This window comes from Haematobia irritans, chromosome 3 (assembly GCF_050003625.1).
Source record: "Haematobia irritans isolate KBUSLIRL chromosome 3, ASM5000362v1, whole genome shotgun sequence".
NCBI classification, from domain to species: domain Eukaryota; kingdom Metazoa; phylum Arthropoda; class Insecta; order Diptera; family Muscidae; genus Haematobia; species Haematobia irritans.
This window is the reverse complement of record NC_134399.1, coordinates 35,994,250-36,018,019: the sequence shown is the minus strand read 5'-3', so window position 1 is coordinate 36,018,019 and position 23,770 is coordinate 35,994,250. Positions and strand designations below refer to the sequence as shown.

The following is a 23,770-nucleotide window of genomic DNA, read 5'->3' as shown; positions in this document are numbered from 1 at the left end:
TGGTATTGCAAATGGGCCATATCGGTACACTTTTACGTATAGCCCCCATATAAACGGACCCCCAAATTTGGCTTGCGAGGCCTCTAAGAGAAGCAAATTTCATCCGATCCGGCTGAAATTTGGTACATGGTGTTAGTATATGGTCTCTAACAACCATGCAAAAATTGGTTCACATCGGTCCATAATTATATATAGCCCCCATATAAACCGATCCCCCGATTTGGCTTGTGGAGCCTCTAAGAGAAGAAAGTTTCATCCGATCCGGCTGAAATTTGGTACATGGTGTTAGTATATGGTCTCTAACAACCATGCAAAAATTGGTCCATATCGGTCCATAATTATATATAGCCCCCATATAAACCGATCCCCAGATTTGGCTTGCGAGGCCTCTAAGAGAAGCAAATTTCATTCGATCTGGCTGAAATTTGGTACATGGTGTTAGTATATGGTCTCTAACAACCATGCAAAAATTGGTCCATATCGGTCCATAATTATATATAGCCCCCATATAAACCGATCACCAGATTTGACCTCCGGAGCACCTTGGAAGAGCAAAATTCTTCACATTCGGTTGAAATTTGGTACGTGATGTTAGTATAGGGTATCCAACAACCATGCATGAATTGGTTCCTATCAGTCTATAATTATATATAGCTCCCATATAAACCGATCCCCAAATTTGACCTCCGGTGCCTTTTGGAGAAGCAAAATTCATCAAAATTCAATGAAATTTGGTACGTGGTGGTAGTATATGATATTTATCAACCATGTGAGTTGATATTTGTGGATGACAGTCTTTCGTAGAAGTTTCTACGCAATCCATGGTGGAGGGTACATAAGATTCGGCATGGCCGAACTTACGGACGTATATACTTGTTTTTTTTTTTTTTGGCGAAAAAAATTTACAATTAACCTTCAGGCATCAAGTCACCGCTGCCTGTCAAAGAATGAAGCCGACCCATTTTTGTCGGCGGTGGCTGACACTCAATTTTTGCCTCCGGTGGCGGCAGCTTGACGACTGAGCCGATAGAAATCTGTCTCTTCGGCGGCGGACAATTATCCATTGTAAAATCAATTTGAAGCTATTCGAATGGTAATGAGATTTGTTGTACAACCAATCTTACAATCAAATTTACATTTCATTCAAATTTCTGAGCTAAATTTTTGCAAAATTATTATAGCACCTTGAAATTGATTAATTGTGGGTGAAGGAATCAAAATTTTGGCAAAAAATACGACTATTACTAATACATTTTTCTGATTTAAACTAATATTTTTGATCAATTGGCGGCTAAATTTGTGTCGAAATGAGTCGACATATTCAGCGGCGTCGACTGACAAAGGGTTCAAATTCTTAGGCAAAAAATACGACTATTTTTTTATTAATTGGCGGCTAAATTGTAGTCGAGATGAGTCGAAATATTCAGCGGCATCGACTGCCAAAAATGGTCGGTGGTTAATTAAATTTTAGTTAAATTTTATTATTTTAGTTAAATTTAATTTTTTTTTTTGGAAATTTTCCAAACCCCAATGAAAACTTCCGGTTTTTAGGTATGTCTCAAACATTTTATGAATTTAACGCGGGTATAAAGTTCAATGACCGTACACATAAGTTCAATACAAACTAAAGCAGAAGAAAATTTTCGTACGATTCCCAAAAATAGTAAGAATGAACTACTGTACGGTTAAAATGACCATGATTTGGCCCAATGACTTTTTTTACTTTAGTTTAGTTTTAGTAGTTTTTTTTTTCTTCTTGTAGGAGAGGATATAATTTCGTGAAGTGCAGCTACAAAGTACACCAGGACATTAAATGTATCTGGTTTTGACAACGCTTTTTGAAAATCTCAAAATGTTGAGTACAATTTAGTTCAATTTTCGTACAAGGTAGTTAATTCTTCCTATAAAACAGTTTGCTTTTTTCTGTGCATATGTTAAAGTGCCTTAGTACATAATACTATTGGTCCCTGTCATTAGAATACGATTACCGGTGTTTTTTTTTTTTCTTTCTTTTTCTATGCCACATTATCGAATTCAATTTCCTGTTCTGCGAGCAAGCAAAGGTACATCCCTCCACCTTCCAAAAAGCTCAAATTCAATTCATGTTCTATACGACTTACACACCCCCCTATTAGTGGGTGGCAGACAAAATGCCGGCGTTATAAAATCGATAATAAACATAATTATACAAAGCAAAAAAAAAAACGACTGTCTGTTAGGAACTTTGTTCTATGCCATATGGTTTTTATTGTTGTTGCCTTTTTTCGCCCATTCTCTCTAATTCTATTCCATTTTTCAAACCTAAAATAGATGTGTCAGTCAAGAGATATACAACTAAACTGGCACGAGAAAATCTTTGCTATGTAAGTTATATCACCATTCAAAGATGACGGTTAGGTCAATAAGTGCAAATTGTTTCTTGTTTAGTGGTATTGATCCAAATCGTTGTTCTAGAGCCAAAAATACAGTTTGACAATGTCTTAAAATGATGTGAATACTAGAGTGACAATTTTTTAAATTATACATAATGATATTTTTCTTGTAAGTAGCACGAGACACCCTTGTATGTAATGATACATATACTTGTACAATAATAAATATAAATTTTAATATATTTGCTGACCATACATATGAATTGAAGAATTTCATACCCAGAGAAAAATTTACTATGTACACGGATGAAAAAGACTGTTTTTCATATGTTTGGCTATAAACATTATATGTTTGGAACACAAATTTGTAAACACAATATTTTTGAGTGCAAGCATATAATGTTCATAAACTAGCATAACATGTTTGGGACATATATGTTAATATGTTAGAACATATTATGTTTGGGCCATAAAATGTTTGCAAATATAATATGCTTGGATGCAAACATATATTAATTTAGAAATAGCCTATAAACATATATGTGTTTGTAGTAGCTTGGAGCGCTATTTAATAGGGAGCGATATTGAATTAAGTTGGTGGTTGTTGCTTGTTATTACAAAATTAACATTTTATTTTTCCTTGGGCAATTGATCAGCTACTTCTTTGATCCTTACAAACTGTGTGGTCCGCTGTTCGAATCCCCGTCCGGCAAAAGGTAAAATTAAAATAAAAAAATCATAAAATTGAATAATTTCTTCTACAATGTTTGTATTACAGAAAAAGGTGCTAAGAACTAAAAAATCTCGTGGAAGTGAGAAAGATGTGGGGGAATATACAATTAGGCAGAAACAAAATTTTGAGCATTCAGGTCGAAAACCTATGTTGTTAGCACCTATATTACCTGTTTATTTTCATAATTCATTATGATTGTAAATATATAAATAAATAAATAAAATTTTGAGCACAGTATTGTTTGGGAGAATTTTTTTTGAGCATATAATATTTTTGGGTGCAAAATGCTTCCAAACATATTATATGTTCACATAATAACATATTGTTTTTTGGAAGACAACATTATTGAATTTGGATGCAAAAATACAAAATGTTTGGAACTTAGACTACCCAAACATATATTGTTTAGACCAATATGCTTTCAAACATATTATATATTGGTAGAGATCAAACATATAAATGTTTGGGCAATACCCAAAAATGTATATGCTTGAAGCAAAATATGTTTGGGAGTATATGTTACAGAAGCGATTTTTTGTGAGCGTGTAGGTGACATAAAATAAAGACATTGATATTGCAATCAGCTGATTGTTGACAAATACATCTAAACGTCAAATACAGTGTATCACTACCTTGGGTAATTGTACCATGCAATATGTATAGCAAAACCTAATATTTCACGTAATAACGGGTCTGTTCGCGTGCTCTTGCACGCCTTGTTACATATGAAAATAAAATAAATTAAATTAAATTAAAAAATCCAGGAGTAACCTACAAAAGATTATTCCCAGGAGATTTTCGCACAAATTGTGATATTTTTCCGTGGATGGGAACGAAATTATTGATTTGGGACATAAGGGTTAAGTGTGGAAGATTTCCATAAATTTGGGGAATTTTTTATATCGGTTGAGTATAATAAATCACGCTTAGATTACTGAGAATGAATCACAGTGAATCATCAAAATTGAAGAAAGACAATAGAGCTCAAATGGAGCAATTGGGATAGAAACGAACACAGGATTTTATTTTACGGACCCAAGCGCTATAATTTTACTCATCTACTTATAATTGTACTCATTTTGACTAAGACAACTTTCTGCAATTGTGAAATCAACTTTCTGCAATTGTGAAATCGTGAGGACTTGGGCTAAAATGCTGCCCCCTCATCAGTGTTCCTCACTGATTTGATCAATATATCCCATAAATATACACCCTCAAAAAAATCGCTTCTGTAACATATACCCCAAACACATTTTGCTTCAAGCCTATAAATTTTCAGGATTGGTCCAAACAAAATATTATTTGTATTGTTCAAACATATTATGTTTCAACTTAGGGCATACACTGGTAGAAAAAATTTTAATGAAATTATCTTTGTGTGGATATTTTTTTAAGGCGCCAATTGGTTACTTCCATTATTTTACTTGCAGCTTACTCTCTAGGTCTCTCTTTCTAAACACATATATGTTTATAGGCTATTTCTAAATTAATATATGTTTGCATCTAAACATATTATATTTAGAAACATTTTATGTCCCAAACATAATATGCTCTAACATATTAACATATATGTCCCAAACATGTTATGATAGTTTATGAACATTATATGTTTGCACTTAAAAATATTGTGTTAAAAAACATATGAAAAACAGTCTTTTTCGTCCGTGTAGAATGATGAAGATGATTCACCTTCATATTGATATATCACCCATTTTTATTACTTGAGTGTTTAGAAGAATAAATACATGGTAATCGAACTCTCATTTTATTTCTCTAGCATTTGGATGACGATTACTGCCTTCCCGGTTTTGTGTTTCGAAGTCTTGGCCTTATTGCAATTCGCAATGGTATGACAAAAATTTTATATTTTTTCAATTTTCAATAGCATACAGAAAAAATATTTTTTGTCTTCAATCACAAAATTAATTGATTCAATAAATTTTTAATTGAAATGTCTTCACAGTAGTAATAGTATCACTCACCAAAGTCAATTACAAATTAACTGTTCGGATTAAAAAATTAATTGATACAATTAATTGTTGTGACTGATTTTTGGTTCAATTAAAACATTTGTTGAACCAATTAAATTTTTAATTGAATATGTTTTTAAAATTTTTTTTAAATTTTAATTTTTAAAATTTTAATTGGAAAAATGTTGGTGATATTTTTTTCTGTGCAGAACCCATTTCTTTATTGTTTCGTAAAAACTTGTCAAAAATTTATTGGGAATTCTTGTGAGGAATTTTAATTTAAATTGATTTATTGGATACAAAAGCGTTCCAATTTAGGGATAATAGGCAGAAAAATACTAGCAACACTGACAAAATTATAAAAATAAAAGAAGAAACCAAACTCCGTTTAAGTTTTCTTTCACTTTTCTTTTCACAATTTTTCCATATTCATCTTTTTTTGTTATTATTATGCACCAAATTATTTATAAATAAATAAAATATTTAAAAATGCATGTTTGGATGAAGGTTAGGTTAGGTTAGGTTAGGTGGCAGCCCGATGTATCAGGCTCACTTAGACTATTCAGTCCATTGTGATACCACATTGGTGAACTTCTCTCTTATCACTGAGTGCTGCCCGATTCCATGTTAAGCTGAATGACAAGGGACCTCCTTTTTATAGCCGAGTACGAACGGCGTTCCACATTGCAGTGAAACCACTTAGAGAAGCTTTGAAACCCTCAGAAATGTCACCAGCATTACTGAGGTGGTATAATCCACCGCTGAAAAACTTTTTGGTGTTCGGTCGATGCAGGAATCGAACCCACGACCTTGTGTATGCAAGGCGGGCATGCTAACCATTGCACCACGGTGGATGAAAAAACCGCGAAATTTAATTTTGAGAAAAAATGTGTGAAAATTAATGCTTGGAGCTGACTCTTTACGAACAAATCAAAACGAAATGTCAGAAAATAGTCTGGAGCTTTTCTGGAAGTATAAATTGACAAATTTTTAATCCAATATTTTTTTTCATGAAAGATTTTTATTGAATATTTGATTTGGTGTGTACAATTTGACCAATTCAGAGCATAGTAGTATGTTATTTAAAGTTGGAAATTCCTTTAAGCAAAACAATGATCATTTATATATAGAATACCTATCACATATCATAATCTCGACCAATGCCTTTCGAAACCATCCTCATAGGTCTTATGTTATATTGTACATCTTGTTTTATTTTAATTTATCGATTTTATTTTTCGCAACGAAGCAAATTTTTCGAGCACTGACAAAAAAAATTGACATAAACCAAACCACAACGATATATTTGTAGTATAAAAGAAAACAATCAATCCAAGAGATTTGTTTTCGCTGCTAACGTCACACCTCTGCTGACCCACACAAAAACAATATAAACCTTCGGAGATGTTTAGATACACGTTCCGATGCATATACATACAATGTTATACACATATATATTTACATACAGACATGTTGATATATACTAGCTACAAAAATCTCTTCGCATACCAAAATTTGCAATAGCAAAGAGTCAAAATAGTCAGTCGTCTGTTGAATTTACGACTCTCTTCTCTTGTTATAGGTTGATTTAACATAGCACACGAGAGAATACCCCGCATTGTATGTTGGGGTATGTATTAGTTGCTGCTAGTTGGTTCATTTCTGGGGGCTTGTCGCCAATGTTTCTATGTGTAAGTGCATAAGGGGGCTGCTGTAGAGCACACAATTCCAACAGATGTGTTGGTGCATTTGTATGGTTCACCTCCTACACCCTTCTTAGTATTTAGTTGGGTATTTACAAAGTATTTTTGGTGAAATGTACAATAATAAAAAAAATAAAAAAAACAAAGTGGAGTAAGTTTTGCCGGTTCAATGGGGTCATATAATTCCCTTCATCGCCCACAAAAAACACACTTTGGTTATACAGTGGCGTGCAAAAATGAGTACATAATTAATGTTTTTCATTTCTAAACGAATAATATAAGCAGTAATAAAGAAACTCTAAATAATTTTATTTTTCCTTTATTCCTTCTTCAATTCTAAGTAAAACAACAAAAAAAACTCAAAACAAAAAGTAAAGAAGTAAACAACAAAACAAACTCGCATGTACTCAATTTTGCACTTTTCTATACCGGTGTCAGTTGGAACATTTTCTAGTACTTGGTCCATAACCCTTTATTTTTAATGACATATTTATACGTTTTGGCATGCTTTCAACCAATTCCTGTATAATTTCATCCGGTATATTCTGCCACTCAAGCTGTACTCATTCCCACAGGTCTTCTAATTTTGATGGAGCTGATTGGTACAATTCCAGTCGACTTCCCATGATTGACCATAAATTCTCAATCGGATTTAGGTCGGGGCTTTGCGCTGGCCAATTCATCACTTGAAATTTTTGCTCACTAAGCCATTTTTACACTATTTTGGCACTATGCTTCGGATCATCATCCTGTTGAAATACTACTTCATCTTCAGGATAGACACTCTTGTCAACAAACTCGGGAAGACGAGTCTGCAAAATGGCGAGGAAGTCTTCCTTCTTCATTATACCATCAATTTTCTGCAATGGCCCAATGTGCCACCAAGTGAAGCAGCCCCAATCCTTGATGCTTCCACCCCCATGCTTCACAGTTTGCTTAACATGGTGGCGTTGAATGGTATCACCAGGACGACGGCAGCAATATTGTTTACCGTCCGATTGGAAACGGTTAAATTTTGATTTATCTGACCAGATAACACGACATCTGTCGTCCAATTTTTATGCTCTCTTGTAAACATCATTCGCGCCTTTTGATTCTTTTCGGACAATGTAGGTTTTTTTACAGCTGAAACATAACCAATGTTGTGGAACGCTCGTCTTGCTGTCCATTCACTAACGTGCTTATTTTTGGCAACAGTAGTATTTGTCGGCATTACGTACTTTACATCGCGCGATAACTTATTCATTTTAATTTTTACTTGATATTATTGTAGTGCACTTCAGTAGTATTTTTCGGCGTTACGGACTTGTTCTGCCTCATTTCTGCCATCATAAGGAGAGCGTCCGCTTCGGTCAATAGTTTTCGGCGGCCACTGGTTTGCTCTTTGGGTGTAGTATTTCGTCTTTTTTGACGGGAATGACCACAGACTGACTTATATTTAGTTCCTTGGCTATATTCCGCGATGAAGACCCATTATTAGTTAAGGAAACTATATTGTCCTTTACATCGCGTGATAACTTATTCATTTTAATTTTTACTTGATATTATTGCAGTGCACTTCAAATAAAGCTTGAACTCTTACTAGCAAACACGTTTCTAAACACAAAGTTGTATTACTGATCATAAAGAAAGACAAAAAATACAAAACTAACGGTATATTTTGGTTTTATGATGAGTACATCAAAAAGTGCAAAATTGAGTTAATGTGAGTTTTTTTTTTGTGTGTTTATTTATCTCGCTGTATTCTTTACTTTTTGTTTTGAGTTTTTTTTTATTTCGGAATTGAAGAAGGAATAAAGGAAAACTAAAATTAGTGTAAGTTTCTTTATTGCTGCTTTTTTATTCGTTTAGAATTGGAAAAAAATTATGTACGTGGTTGTTGGTTTTGCCAAAAAAAGTTCATGTTCCGACTACACAGAAAAAAAGTCCGTAGTTAAACTAATGCTAACTTTAACATATGTTTATTCCACTCAAAAAATTTTAACTAAACAGATTTCACACCGATGTCACAAAAAATAAGTAAATATTTTTCGACAAATTCAAGAAAATTTATTAGACAAAATTATTCTTTTTTCACTTGTGAAAGAAAATTTCGTAGTGTGAAGGAAAAAATTGGAGTTCAAAATTGCAAAAATGTTTTTAGTGCCATAGGAAGTAAATTGGCTTTAGTGCCATATAGGGTTCACTTTTTTTCTGAGTGTGAAAAAAATAATTTGTTTGTAGTTAAATTTTATTATTTTTTCGAAATTTTCCACAGCCCAACTACAGTATATGTACATAAGTTCAATGTGAACTAAAGTGGAAGTACATTTTTGTACGATTCCGAAAAATAGTAAGATGGAACTTCTAAATGGTTATGAGTTGGCCCCAATGAGTTTTTTCTTTACTTTTAGTTCATTTTTCTTCTATTTCTTTGTATTAGCAACGTATGTTATAATGGGATTCTCAAAATCTGTGGTACAATTTAGTTCCATTATCGCACGCGATAGTTCATTTTTCCCACCAAGCTGTCAGCTTCAACAACCGCTGTACGGTTGCACGAACTATCTGATCTGATAGAAAGCACAGTCACAGTTCGGTCCGCAAAATAGTGCCAGATTTGTCAAACGTAGTGGATTACACTCTGGCGAAGCAGCTTTTCGCCAAAAAATTTGAAGTTATTTTGCTCTTCGACCATATGATTGTGACAACCATGTTTTTTCCCTGCGTGTACTTTTTGGCCACCTCAATAGTATTGAAAGGCATTCTGTTTTCACATTCTGCTTTTGAGCATGACTGCAAATCAAAAACTTTTTTAAAATCAATAAAATTACTATTGCTCATATTATTATTATTATTAACATTATATAACATTCCATTTCTCTATGCCAGAAAAACAATAAAAATTCTTTAAATCACTCCTTACAATTTTTCTGGGTGTACTGGACTTAATACAATTTCCCATCCCTAGTGCGTAGTAACTGGTTTACGGTTCAAGTTTTCAATCACGTGAGCTCCATGAAATACTGAGAAATGACGAAAAACTCCCTCCCATACGCTTCAAAGGTGAACAGAAAAAATACAAATACATTAAACTGACATTCATTACCGGTTTCGTATTCAACAGTGCCCAGTCTCATCCATCTATCACATTAATTAACAATAACGATGAAATAAAAAAAGACGAATGGTATGAAGCTAACAGCGAATAGTGACGAAGGTAGACTGTTTATTTTTGTTGTTGTTTATAATTGCTGACCTTTTCCTGTTTGAGCTTCTCTTTGTTTTTTGCGTGCTGTAAAATGTTATTCTCAATTTCTCTCGATATCTTTCTCTGCCAGTTTCTTTTAAACGAAAATATGTTTCTCTGTTCATAACATTTTATCTAAAAGCCGGCAAAGTCAGGCTTACCTATATTTGCTCATTGTGTGAGATAGTGAGGTGTCTGTATGAGTGAATGTAAAATGAGTAGTCAGTCATTAGAACATAGTTTCATTTTTATGTAATTACATAGATGAATAAGTGGGTTCACTCAAAGAAATTTGTTAGAAATAAATAGGTCTAATTGTAAACAATAGAAAACTGAGGATAGACGAAATCTCTGAATTACACTGCCAACAATTTTTTTTTAAATTTTTCTAAAAAAACTACATCCTACTATCAAATTCCATTGTGAATAAGTTCTCCTTTTTGATAGAAGTAGAATTTTCTTAAAATTTTGGTAATTTTTTTTTTGTACGAGCTATTGTCTAATCCACCGTATTCCCCTGATTGGGTCCACCCGCCTAATTTTTACCTTTTTGGTTTTCAAAATTAAGGAAGGTACCGGCCAAATTCGTCGAACTACTATCTCATCCACTAGGAGCCAATGTGGTGCAATGGGTTTGAACCCACGACGGTACAAACCCACTTTCGACCAAACACCAAAAAGTTTTTCAGCGGTGGATTATTTCACCTCAGTAATGCTGGTGACATTGCTGAGTGTTTCAAAACTTCTCTAAGTGGTTTCACTGCACTTTACATCGCGCGATAACTTATTCATTTTAATTTTTACTTGATATTATTGTAGTGCACTTAAAAAAGTTGTATTACTGATCATAAAGAAAGACAAAAAATACAAAACTAACGGTATATTTTGGTTTTATGATGAGTACATCAAAAAGTGCAAAATTGAGTACATGCGAGTTTTTTTTTTTCGTTGTGTTTATTTATCTGTGTATTCTTTGCTTTTTGTTTTGAGTTTTTTGTTGTTTTCTTTAGAATTGAAGAAGGAATAAAGGAAAAAATAAAATTATATTAAGTTTCTTTATTGCTTCTTTTTTATTCGTTTAGAATTGGAAAAAAGTATGTACTCATTTCTGCACGCCACTGTACATGTTATTGTGGTTGTTGGTTTTGCCAAAAGACGTTCATGTTCCGACTACGCAGAAAAAAAGTTCGTAGTTAAACTAATGCAACTTTAACATGTGCTTATTCCTCTCAAAAAATTTTAACTAAACAGATTTCACACCGATGTCACAAAAAGTAAGTAAATATTTTTCGACAAATTCAAGAAAATTTATTAGACAAAATTATTCTTTTTTCACTTGTGAAAGAAAATTTCGTAGTGTGAAGGAAAAAATTGGAGTTCAAAATTGCAAAAATGTTTTTAGTGCCATACGAAGTAAATTGGCTTTAGTGCCATATAGGGTTCACTTTTTTTCTGAGTGTGAAAAAAATAATTTGTTTGTAGTTAAATTTTATTATTTTTTCGAAATTTTCCACAGCCCAACTACAGTATATGTACATAAGTTCAATGTGAACTAAAGCGGAAGTAAATTTTTGTACGATTCCGAAAAATAGTAAGATGGAACTTCCAAATGGTTATGAGTTGGCCCCAATGAGTTTTTTCTTTACTTTTAGTTCATTTTTCTTCTATTTCTTTGTATTAGCAACGTATGTTATAATGGGATTCTCAAAATCTGTGGTACAATTTAGTTCCATTATCGCACGCGATAGTTCATTTTTCCCACCAAGCTGTCAGCTTCAACAACCGCTGTACGGTTGCACGAACTATCTGATCTGATAGAAAGCACAGTCACAGTTCGGTCCGCAAAATAGTGCCAGATTTGTCAAACGTAGTGGATTACACTCTGGCGAAGCAGCTTTTCGCCAAAAAATTTGAAGTTATTTTGCTCTTCGACCATATGATTGTGACAACCATGTTTTTTCCCTGCGTGTACTTTTTGGCCACCTCAATAGTATTGAAAGGCATTCTGTTTTCACATTCTGCTTTTGAGCATGACTGCAAATCAAAAACTTTTTTAAAATCAATAAAATTACTATTGCTCATATTATTATTATTATTATTAACATTATATAACATTCCATTTCTCTATGCCAGAAAAACAATAAAAATTCTTTAAATCACTCCTTACAATTTTTCTGGGTGTACTGGACTTAATACAATTTCCCATCCCTAGTGCGTAGTAACTGGTTTACGGTTCAAGTTTTCAATCACGTGAGCTCCATGAAATACTGAGAAATGACGAAAAACTCCCTCCCATACGCTTCAAAGGTGAACAGAAAAAATACAAATACATTAAACTGACATTCATTACCGGTTTCGTATTCAACAGTGCCCAGTCTCATCCATCTATCACATTAATTAACAATAACGATGAAATAAAAAAAGACGAATGGTATGAAGCTAACAGCGAATAGTGACGAAGGTAGACTGTTTATTTTTGTTGTTGTTTATAATTGCTGACCTTTTCCTGTTTGAGCTTCTCTTTGTTTTTTGCGTGCTGTAAAATGTTATTCTCAATTTCTCTCGATATCTTTCTCTGCCAGTTTCTTTTAAACGAAAATATGTTTCTCTGTTCATAACATTTTATCTAAAAGCCGGCAAAGTCAGGCTTACCTATATTTGCTCATTGTGTGAGATAGTGAGGTGTCTGTATGAGTGAATGTAAAATGAGTAGTCAGTCATTAGAACATAGTTTCATTTTTATGTAATTACATAGATGAATAAGTGGGTTCACTCAAAGAAATTTGTTAGAAATAAATAGGTCTGATTGTAAACAATAGAAAACTGAGGATAGACGAAATCTCTGAATTACACTGCCAACAATTTTTTTTTAAATTTTTCTAAAAAAACTACATCCTACTATCAAATTCCATTGTGAATAAGTTCTCCTTTTTGATAGAAGTAGAATTTTCTTAAAATTTTGGTAATTTTTTTTTTGTACGAGCTATTGTCTAATCCACCGTATTCCCCTGATTGGGTCCACCCGCCTAATTTTTACCTTTTTGGTTTTCAAAATTAAGGAAGGTACCGGCCAAATTCGTCGAACTACTATCTCATCCACTAGGAGCCAATGTGGTGCAATGGGTTTGAACCCACGACGGTACAAACCCACTTTCGACCAAACACCAAAAAGTTTTTCAGCGGTGGATTATTTCACCTCAGTAATGCTGGTGACATTGCTGAGTGTTTCAAAACTTCTCTAAGTGGTTTCACTGCAATGTGATACCACATTGGTGAACTTTTCTTTTATCACTGAGTGCTGCCGAATCCATGTTAAGCTCAATGACAAGGGGCCTCATTTTTATAGCCGAGTCCGAAAGGCGTTCCACATTGCAGTGAAACCACTTAGAGAAGCTTTGAAACCCTCAGAAATATCACCAGCATTACCGAGGTGTGATAATCCACTGCTGAAAAACTTTTTGGTGTTCGGTCGGAGCAGGAATGCTAACCATTGTACCACGGTGGCTCCCTGAATAGTCTAAGTGAGCCTGAAATATCGGGCTGCCACTATACCTAACCTAACCTAACCAGGTAAGGCCAAAAGATATCTATGTAATGTAACTTTGACGCCAAAATAATGTCTCCAAGAGCAGGTGAATGGGACTGCATTATCTATACCAGTCGGCTCACTATATGAATACACTATTGTGGCCAAATCCATGAATGCTAAAGGCAAACTTCTAACACATCTAACAGACTAGATATTCTGAGTGTATAATTGTGAAATTGCATAGCAAGACCAGATTTATTGCTTGTTCTAACGGTGTCATTAAAATGTCTCTACAATGAATAGATGCAATTGTTATAAATTTTGAAGCATTTATCTGATTCTCTGTATGGCTTTCCCTCTCTCGCTCTCACCCTATCCCAAATATCATAACAAACGTAAATACTCGACTGCAATCATGAGAGCCAGGGTTAATTATAGTCGGTAATGACGTGTTTAAAAATGTTGACGTAACAATAGGTGTGTTTTGAATTACAACACAGCTACCTATTACTTAGCGTGAAGAGCCAAATCATCATCATCGAAGCATTTAAGCATTATTAGGCGCCGTTTTCAATTATTACAGACTTGTCGAACGAACGATAGATAATATTACTTAATATCGTTTCGACCCTAATACAACAATGATTGTAATGTAATAAAAATCTTTGGAATGTTTGTGTAACAATAGTTTAAGTTGAGTCATTACAAAAAAACTTTAAATTATCCCAAGTACATTGGGAATAGTAAATAACCTTTAGGGATTTGGTATGATAATCATTGTGCTATTATAAATTATAATTAACTTAAATGAGCCACTTATATAAAAATTTACTGAAATTTAAAAACAAAAATATGAGATACACAATGCAATTTAAACGAAACAACTTTAGTTAGAATAGCACATATTTGTAAAGACAAAAAATCACGAAAAAGTTAAATATGTTAATCGGCTAAAATTCTTTAGTTCAGCAGTAAAGTTTGTTGAATCAATAGTTTTGCTTATTAGAATCCAAACATTTATCTTGTTATTATAACAAACAAAATTAAGTTTGCTAATGTAATAAACGAGACTGTTTCCCCTTTTTCCAATAGACAAAAACTGCTGCAACCCCTAATTTGTTGACGGAAAGTCATCCTTCATTTGTATACACTAAAGGCATCCTTCGTTATTTTGACTACGGCCTATTTCAAGGCGCTTTAAATTGCAACATAAACAAAACTGCGAACCAAAATTTAGTTTAATTTTTTATTCAGTTCATGTTTAATTATTATTAAACAAAAATTCATAAAATCTTTGAATTGGAATAACTTAAATTTGTCATACGCCAATCGACCAAAATACATTTTAGATCGAAAATAAAATTCAGCGTAGTCATTTTGACCAAGGATGACTGTCTAGGATTAATGAAGTTTTCTTTTGAGTATGATACCAGCCTATAAATGCTCTTAGAGATGATAAATTAAATTACAGAGTTTTGGTTTTCCACCCCACTTTATAATCAAAGCCCTAACCAACATCATTGAATAATATCATGTTCGATTTGCAAAAATCGTCTAAGGAGAAAGGCCAAAAAAAAAAACAATATATTGACTAACTGAAAGATAAAAAATTATACAACAATAATATTTATAATGATTTGAATTTGTTTTGTCCAAGAGTTGTGGAAGCTAAATGATGATCTTGAAATCTCGGAACATATAATCTTACCTGCATGTTATGTTCGACTAGTTTCTCACTGGAGCAAATCATGTAAACGAGATAGGCTCGAACTAGCTCCCATGTTGTTTTGCTTTTGAATGCCGCATTTGGATCATTGAAACTAACATCCAATGGATCACGTTGGGGATTTTCAGGTAGCTTAGGCCTGGGTGGTGGCCTATAGCTAGGGCTGTAGGGTTTAGCATTGCTGCCAACTGATGCAGTCACCTGAGATTTTGAATCATTTGTGTGGATACCACGTTGCTGATAATACTGCTGATGATTAAAGGATGGAGCGTATAGGACTTGTTGGAATACCCGATGTCTCAATGATTTTTGATTTGATGATGGTGAGGTGGTGGATTCGTCATTTGAAGATTGGTCAAATTGCGAAACATTCGAAGATGTGGCTGCTGCTGAATAATTGGAGCCACTTAAGTATTGACGTCTACCAGCACTGAGACTGCCGGAACTACTGCCGCTACAGCTATAAACTAGATTTGTACGTTGAGCACAGATGGAACGCAAAAACGCCATTACACACGCGCACTAACTTTGTATGAAATGTAACGAGTGTGTCTTGTCTACGTTCTCAAGCGATTCCGAGAGGATATGTTCACGATTTGTCTTCGTTTGTTTTTTGTTTTCTTTCTCCAACAATAACGTTCAAGCTTTCACTTGAAGTTATTAATCGCTTTTTTTGGGGGGTTTTGCCTTTTATTCGCAATTTACTTTGAACGTAGCACTTTTTTGTGATATTTTTTGTTTTACGAAAAATCCCACAGGAATGAGTCGTCGTTTAATGTTACACTGAAATTAAAAATTGATAAAAGATAATATTAGCATTGAAATAGTTTACAAATCAGTTTTTTATACATATGGATTTACATAGAATTTCCCAAATTGAATGCATTCCTTTCTCGTATTCTGTTATAAACAATACAAAGTTTGACAACTTTTGTCTAATTTGACAAGAATATGATTCTTAATATTGTGTACTCCAATAGGTATACAAATGACCTTATAAGGGTGGGTAGTAAGAAAACCAAAATATACATAGTATGGCCTCTTGTGAGTACACAGAAAAATTTTATCACCAAATTATTTTCAATTAGATTTCGAATTTTAATTGAATTTGAAAATACAGTATCGAACAAAATCTAAACACCCCTTCAGTACATATTTTTAAAGAAGATTCATTTGTTTTTTTTTTTTTTTTAATTTTATTTTTAAATATATCTTTAATAACGAACACAATCCTAATAGACCATTCACGTTTGCCACTCGATCCAAACATAATTTACCAAGATTTGAAGAAAATTTTACGAAAAAACTAACAAATACAAAAATCCGAATTTGAATATATGTGTCGAAGTTTTAAATATTTTTTAGCTTGCACAAACAAGGGACATTCGACTTTGATAGTAAGACCTAAATCAAGAATTAAAATTTTTAAAGATGTTTTTTTCTATTTACAAATATTATCAAATTTTTATTTCTATAGAAAATTTTATCAAAGTTTTATTTCTATACAAATTATTGTCAAAATTTTATTTCTATAGAAAATTTTTGCAAAATTTTATTTGTATAGAAAATTTTTGCAAAATTTTATTTCTATAGAAAATTTTGTCAAAATTTTATTTCCATAGAAAATTTTGTCACATTTTATTTCTATAGAAAATTTTATTAAAATTTCTTTTCTATATAAAATATTGTCAACATTTTATTTCTATAGGAAACTTTATCAAAATTTTATTTCTATAGAAAATTTTGTTTAAATTTAGTTTCTATACAAAATTTTGTCAAAATGTTATTTCTATAGAAATTTTCGTCAAAATTTTGTCAAAATTTTATTTCTATAGAAAATTTTATCAACATTTTATTTCTATAGAAAATTTTGTCAAAATTTTATTTCTATAGAAAATTTTGTTAACATATAATTTCTATGGAAAATTTTATCAAAATTTTATTTCTATAGGAAATTTTGTCAAAATTTTATTTCTATAGAAAATTTTATTAAAATTTTATTTCTATAGAAAATTTTATTAAAATTTTATTTCTATAGAAAATTTTATTAATTTTTTTTTTCAATATAAAATATTGTCAAAATTTTATTTCTATAGGACATTTTGTCAAAACTTTATTTCTATAGAAAATTTTGTTTAAATTTAGTTTTTATAGAAAATTTTATCAAAATTTATTTCTATAGAGAATTTTGTCAAAATTTTATTTCCATAGAAAATTTTGTCACACTTTTATTTCTATAGAAAATTTTATTAAAATTTCTTTTCTATATAAAATATTGTCAACATTTTATTTCTATAGGAAACTTTATCAAAATTTTATTTCTATAGAAAATTTTGTTTAAATTTACTTTCTATACAAACTTTTGTCAAAATGTTATTTCTATAGAAATTTTCGTCAAAATTTTGTCAAAATTTTGTTTCTATAGAAAATTTTATCAACATTTTATTTCTATAGAAAATTTTGTAAAAATGTCATTTCTATAGAAATTTTTATCAAAATTTTATTTCTATAGAAAATTTTGTTAACATTTAATTTCTATGGAAAATTTTATCAAAATTTTATTTCTATAGAAAATTTTGTTAAACCTATTTTTTAAACCGAAACATATGAAAACACTCTCTTTTTATCTGAGTAGTGGCTGGAATTTTTAGTCGACGACCAGCAAAAAACCGTTCATATCTTCCAGAAATAAAAAACCAGACTTGAATTCTCCAAGGCCCATTTCAACTGGAGTGTCTAAAAATGGAGAACTTTTCTATTTCCTGGCGAATCAAAGTTTAATTCAAAGGATTCGGGCTTCAAAAGGCATATACGTAGACAAAATCGGCAACAGTTGAATCCTGAATATTACAATTTTCACTGTAAAGCATCGAGCCTGCAACATAATGGTATGTGGTTGTTTCTCTGGGCAAGAGATTGGACCAATTCATAATATTGATGAAGTTATGGATCTTTTCATGTGTCGTGACACCCAGCAAAAAATGGAAGTTCTTCTAAAGGCACAACTTTAAAAGCACTTCCAAAAATGTCCTCCCAAAGAAGTTCTTTATTTTAGGTGCACAGGAAGTTCTTTTAATTCAATTTTTTATATATTTTTAATGGAAAATTTAAATTTTCCATTAAAAATAAAAAAAATTTTCAAAAAATATTTATTTGTCAAAATATTACAAAATTTCTTATCTCACATCCATAGCACTGAATTCGTATCACACCTTAAGAAGTGATGCAAATCCAGTGCAACGGCCGTTAAAATGGTGGACATCCGTCCTATGACAAGCCTATGTTAAATTCATTGCTTCTGCGCCAATTTTGCACCACTTCCGGATCCAAAAAGAACATCTTCACTACTTTTTTGGCGACACTTTTTTTGCTGGGATGTTAAACGACGTGATGTTGCCTTATGCAGAAGAAGATATGACACTTAAATGGACATTTCAATAAGTTAACGACCCCAAACTTAAGTCAAAAGTAGTTAAGTAGTGGTTTCATAACAATTTCCTAGAAGTCCTCCGTAATTCCCAGATCTCGTGGAAACTTGTGGGAGATCGTTAACTCATCATCAGACGAGAAAATTTGAAAACCAAAGACAATTTTTTTGAAGCCGTAAAAAAAACCTGGGAAGCAATATATAAGATGTGCGCATTTCATCCAGAACACAGGATACGCAACGAAATGTATTTGACAAACATTCGATTAGTTGAAAAGTCAATTTTCTACTTTTTTACACCCTCCACCAAAGGATGGGGGGTATATTAACTTTGTCATTCCGTTTGTAACACATCGAAATATTGCTCTCATATATATATATATATATATATATATATATATATATATATATATATATATATATATATATATATATATATATATATATATATATATATATATATATATATATATATATATATATATATATATATATATATATATATATATATATATATATATATATATATATATATATATATATATATATATATATATATATATATATATATATATATATATATATATATATATATATATATATACGGACGAACGGACGGACGGGCGAACATGCTTAGATCGACTCAGAATTTCACCACGACCCAGAATATATATATATATATATATATATATATATATATATATATATATATATATATATATATATATATATATATATATATATATATATATATATATATATATATATATATATATATATATATATATATATATATATTCTGGGTCGTGGTGAAATTCTGAGTCGATCTAAGCATGTTCGCCCGTCCGTCCGTTCGTCCGTCCATATATTGAAATCACGCTAACTTCGAAACAAGCTATCGATTTGAAACTTGGCATAAGTAGTTGTTATTGATGTAGGTCGGATGGTATTGCAAATGGGCCATATCGGATCTCTTTTACGTATAGCCCCTATATAAACCGATCCCTAGATTTGGCTTGCGGAGCCTCTTTGAGGAGCAAAATTCTTTCGATCCGGTTGAAATTTGGTACGTGGTGTTAGTATATGGTCTCTAACAACCATGCAAAAATTGGTCCATATCGGTCTATAATTATATATAGCCCCCATATAAACCGATCCTCAGATTCGACCTCCGGAGCCTCTTAGAGGAGCAAAATTCATCTGATCCGTTTGAAATTTGGTACGTGGTGTTTGTATATGGTCTCTAATAACCATGCAAAAATTGGTCCATATCGGTTCATTATTATATAGCCCCCATATAAACCGATCCCCAGATTTGAACTCCGGAGCCTCTTGGAAGAGCAAATTTCATCCGATCCGGTTCGAATTTGGTATGTGCAGTTAGTATATGGTCTATAACAATCATGCAAAAATTGGTCCATATCGGTCCATAATTATATATAGCCCTCATTTAAATCGATCCCCATATTTGACCTCCGGAACCTCTTGGAGGAGCAAAATTCATCCCATTCAGTTGAAATTTGGTACATTGCGCTAGTATATGGCCGCTAGCAACCATGCAAAAATTGGTCCATATCGGTCTATAGTTATATATAGCCGATCGCCAATTCCACAAAAATTGGTCCATAGAAAAATTTGTCAAAATTTTATTTCTATAGAAAATTGTGTCAAGCTGAATTATATATGTATTTAATCGGCCTTTTTTTTGTTTAATATATACCCCGTATGGACTAACTTACAATTTAGAAGACGGTGTTAAGAAGTTTTAAGATACCTTGCCATCGGCAAGTGTTACCCCAAGTAATTCGATTGTGGATGGCAGTCTTTAGTAGAAGTTTCTACGCAATCCATGGCGGAGGGTACATAATATTCGGCCTGACCGAACTTACGGCCGTGTATACTTGTTATCTCTAGTTTAAAGTAAACAATAACCGATCAAAAACTGGGTAAGTAGTTGAGGTGAAAAACTGCATACCAAAAATGTTTGTGACATACCCCCAGTAATTCCGTATGCTTGAGAAGAATGACTTACCATCACCTCATGGTTTCGGTAACCATATATCTGATTTCGTTGAGTACTAGTACACAGAAAATTTCCAATTAAAAAACCGATTGAAGTTGAAAACATTATCAATTAAAAATTAACTGATACAATTAACTTTTTAATGAATTAAAAAATGAAGTCGGTTAAGAAAATGATTGAAACTTGTTTACATTTTCAATTAAAATATTAATTATCCCAATTAACATTTTTATTAAATAAATAAATAATTCCAATTAAAAATAAAATTGAAAGTTTTGTTCGAAAATAATTAAAAGAAATTTCTTCAATAAATTGTTTTTCATGTGGGCATTAATTGATTTTTGCGAACAAAATCAATTAAATGTTTAATTGAACTAATTAAAAAATTGATTGAAAGTTTCGAATTCTGTGATTGATGCTATCATTTTCGTGATTGAAACAATTTCAATCAAAAACTTAATTGGATCAGTTAATGTTGAGTTTGAATCAGAAGAACATGTTTTCGGTGTAGTTTTCTATTTCTTGAAAAAAAAATGAACTATATTACCTCGAAGATTATTTGGTAATGAGAGGAAAATAATTCGACAAATACTGATCCCTCATATTTGTATTTATCCATAGGTTAAATTTATTACCAATTTTGCATTTCCCTCCAAGATTATTTGCTGGGTAATGCTCCGTCAAATACTGATCCTCATATTAGTTCTATCTGAAGGAATAACCACCAATTAAAATTTTTTGAATGGAATACAATAAACACAAGGACGTTTTTCTCTAACTTAGATATTAACTACTCTTTAAGCTTAGAGCTTTATATTAGGGTTAATGAGTTTATGAGGAAAAGGCTGAATCGTTGTAATTTGTTTCTTAGTGTCGTCATCAGGGCCAATACTTCAAAAACGCTACAGTCATTAAAATATAGACAAAATCTTGGTATTGTTTTTTTTCAGACTTAAAGAAGCCTTAATTACTCACAAGAAAAATGTACATAGCATAAAATATATTTTTCGACGTCATTGCTCTGGTCGTGATGTTTTCATAATTATTGTATCCATATGCTAGTAAAGACGCATTAGCACTTTGTTGGATTCCCGAATAAAATTTGATATTACATTATTAATTAATAGAATTTTCCTTATAGCAAGTATAACGAATTTTCGACGATATTTCATTCAATGTTAGAAGTCAAATTGTCAATTTGAGATATACTGAAAATTACCATAAATCTAACCATATTTCTCAAAGTAATTCAATGCTAACAAATAGGATTTAATATGTATAATAATTTATTGGCATCCAAAGATTGTCGTTGTTTGCAATTCGGAAATTAATTAATTTAGTGATTTCCTTAAAATTTTTATTTCGCTTATAAATTTTTCATACCAATTTAATAAAATATTTTATGATAGTTTTACTTACTAAAATTTTATTTTTTTTTTATATCTTTATTTCTGACATGTAGCTACGAATTTCGTTCCAATCCAGTAAACAGTTGAGCTATCCAAAATCAATTTGCTACATTTAAAATAACGTCGTCTATTCCCCTCAAATTCAAATGCTGTTACCCAGCAAAAATTCACACTACCATATAATCTTGGAGGGGACTTAAAATTGGTAATTCCATGGAAAGTTTGTTTACTTTCTCAAAGACTTAAAAGAATAACTGCAGGCTCGTGTAAAAGTCATTGCTTCTAATCCGATTTTCCATAACTTCTGGACGAAAAATTACATTTTCATTGCTTGTTTAGCAAAGCTATTTTGCAATTATTCCACGTGAACGTTTTTTTATATGGAGTGTAACAGTTTTTGGTACGAAAATGTGATCTTAGTATTACACAGAAAAAAATTTCACCAAAATATTTCCCATTAAAAATTTAATTGAAGCTGAACCCTATTTCAATTAAAAAATGAATTGGTACAATTAACATTTTAATCAAATTCGGAATTCGGATTTTTTTTTTAATTTTTAATAAAAAAATAAATTGATTTTATTAAAAAAGAAAATGATTGAAAATAGTTACGTCTTTAATTAAAAAATCAATTAATGCAATATTCTTTTTATCAAACTAGGAAAACAAGTTAAGAAAATGAGGGAATATTTTCGCTGTTTTTATAAAACAAATAATTGAAAAATTTAATCGATGTCGGTAGCAAAACTCAATTAATTGTTTAACTGATTTAATTAAAACTGTAATTGGAATTTGTATTAAAGTTTAACTAAATAATTAATTGAATCAATTAAAACACTGATTTCAAATCGACATAAGTTAAATTTTCGATTAAATCAATTAAAAAATTAAAAAATTAATAGTTTTTTTTTACAATCAACATCAATTAAATTTTTAATTGAATCGATTAAAAAATAAATTAAAATTTTCCAAACAAATCAATTAATTTTTTAATTAAATATTTTTTCATGCCCAATTAAAACTGTGATTGATACTATCATTTTCGTGATTGAAGGCATTTCAATTAACAAATTAATTGGATGAATTAATTTCGTGATTGGACCATAATTTTTTGTGTAGGCTTTTATTGAAAGAAGAAAAAATTAATAGTCGATAATAATGATGTACTCATTCAATTTTCGTTAGAATATAATTCAGCTCTAGGGAAAATTTTATATTGTCAGTCATGTCATGTGTTCCTTACGGTAGATATATGTGTAAACAGTCGATATCGAAGGTTAGCAGAATTCCTACATACCGGGCTTTACAAAAGGCTTTTGTAATCACAACCTGGAGAAAAATCACTTAATGCAACTCAGTCGTAAATCAAACAAATCACATTAAGCAAAAATAAAATGTGTGTAATTTATCTTTGTACAAAAAATTGTTTCAGTTCCGCAAAAATATCATTGAATTTAAATATATTTTAATTTTATTTCAGTGGCGATCAGGTGTTTAGAGATTTCAAAGAATAAGCAGACATTTTTCTATCTCTCTCTCTCTCTCTATCTCTCTCTCTCTCTCTATCTCTCTCTTTATTACAATGTTAGTTGTGGTCCAAGAATGAAGCATAAAAAGATCAATATTGGCAGATGTTTCCACTAAAAAAA

General features: G+C 31.4%; 1 protein-coding gene across 4 annotated transcripts in view; it reads right to left on the bottom strand.

Moving 5' to 3' along the window:
* The window catches only part of slgA (proline dehydrogenase slgA), a 98,868-nt gene that overhangs the window by 73,217 nt on the left and 1,881 nt on the right, over window positions 1-23,770 (bottom strand). For all 4 annotated transcript variants that reach the window (XM_075300648.1, XM_075300650.1, XM_075300647.1 and 1 more), the window contains exon 2: window positions 15,245-16,045. In XM_075300648.1, the coding sequence (XP_075156763.1) occupies window positions 15,245-15,772 (528 nt within the window). In that variant the 5' untranslated portion in view covers window positions 15,773-16,045. The remainder of the gene's footprint in view (window positions 1-15,244; window positions 16,046-23,770) is intronic.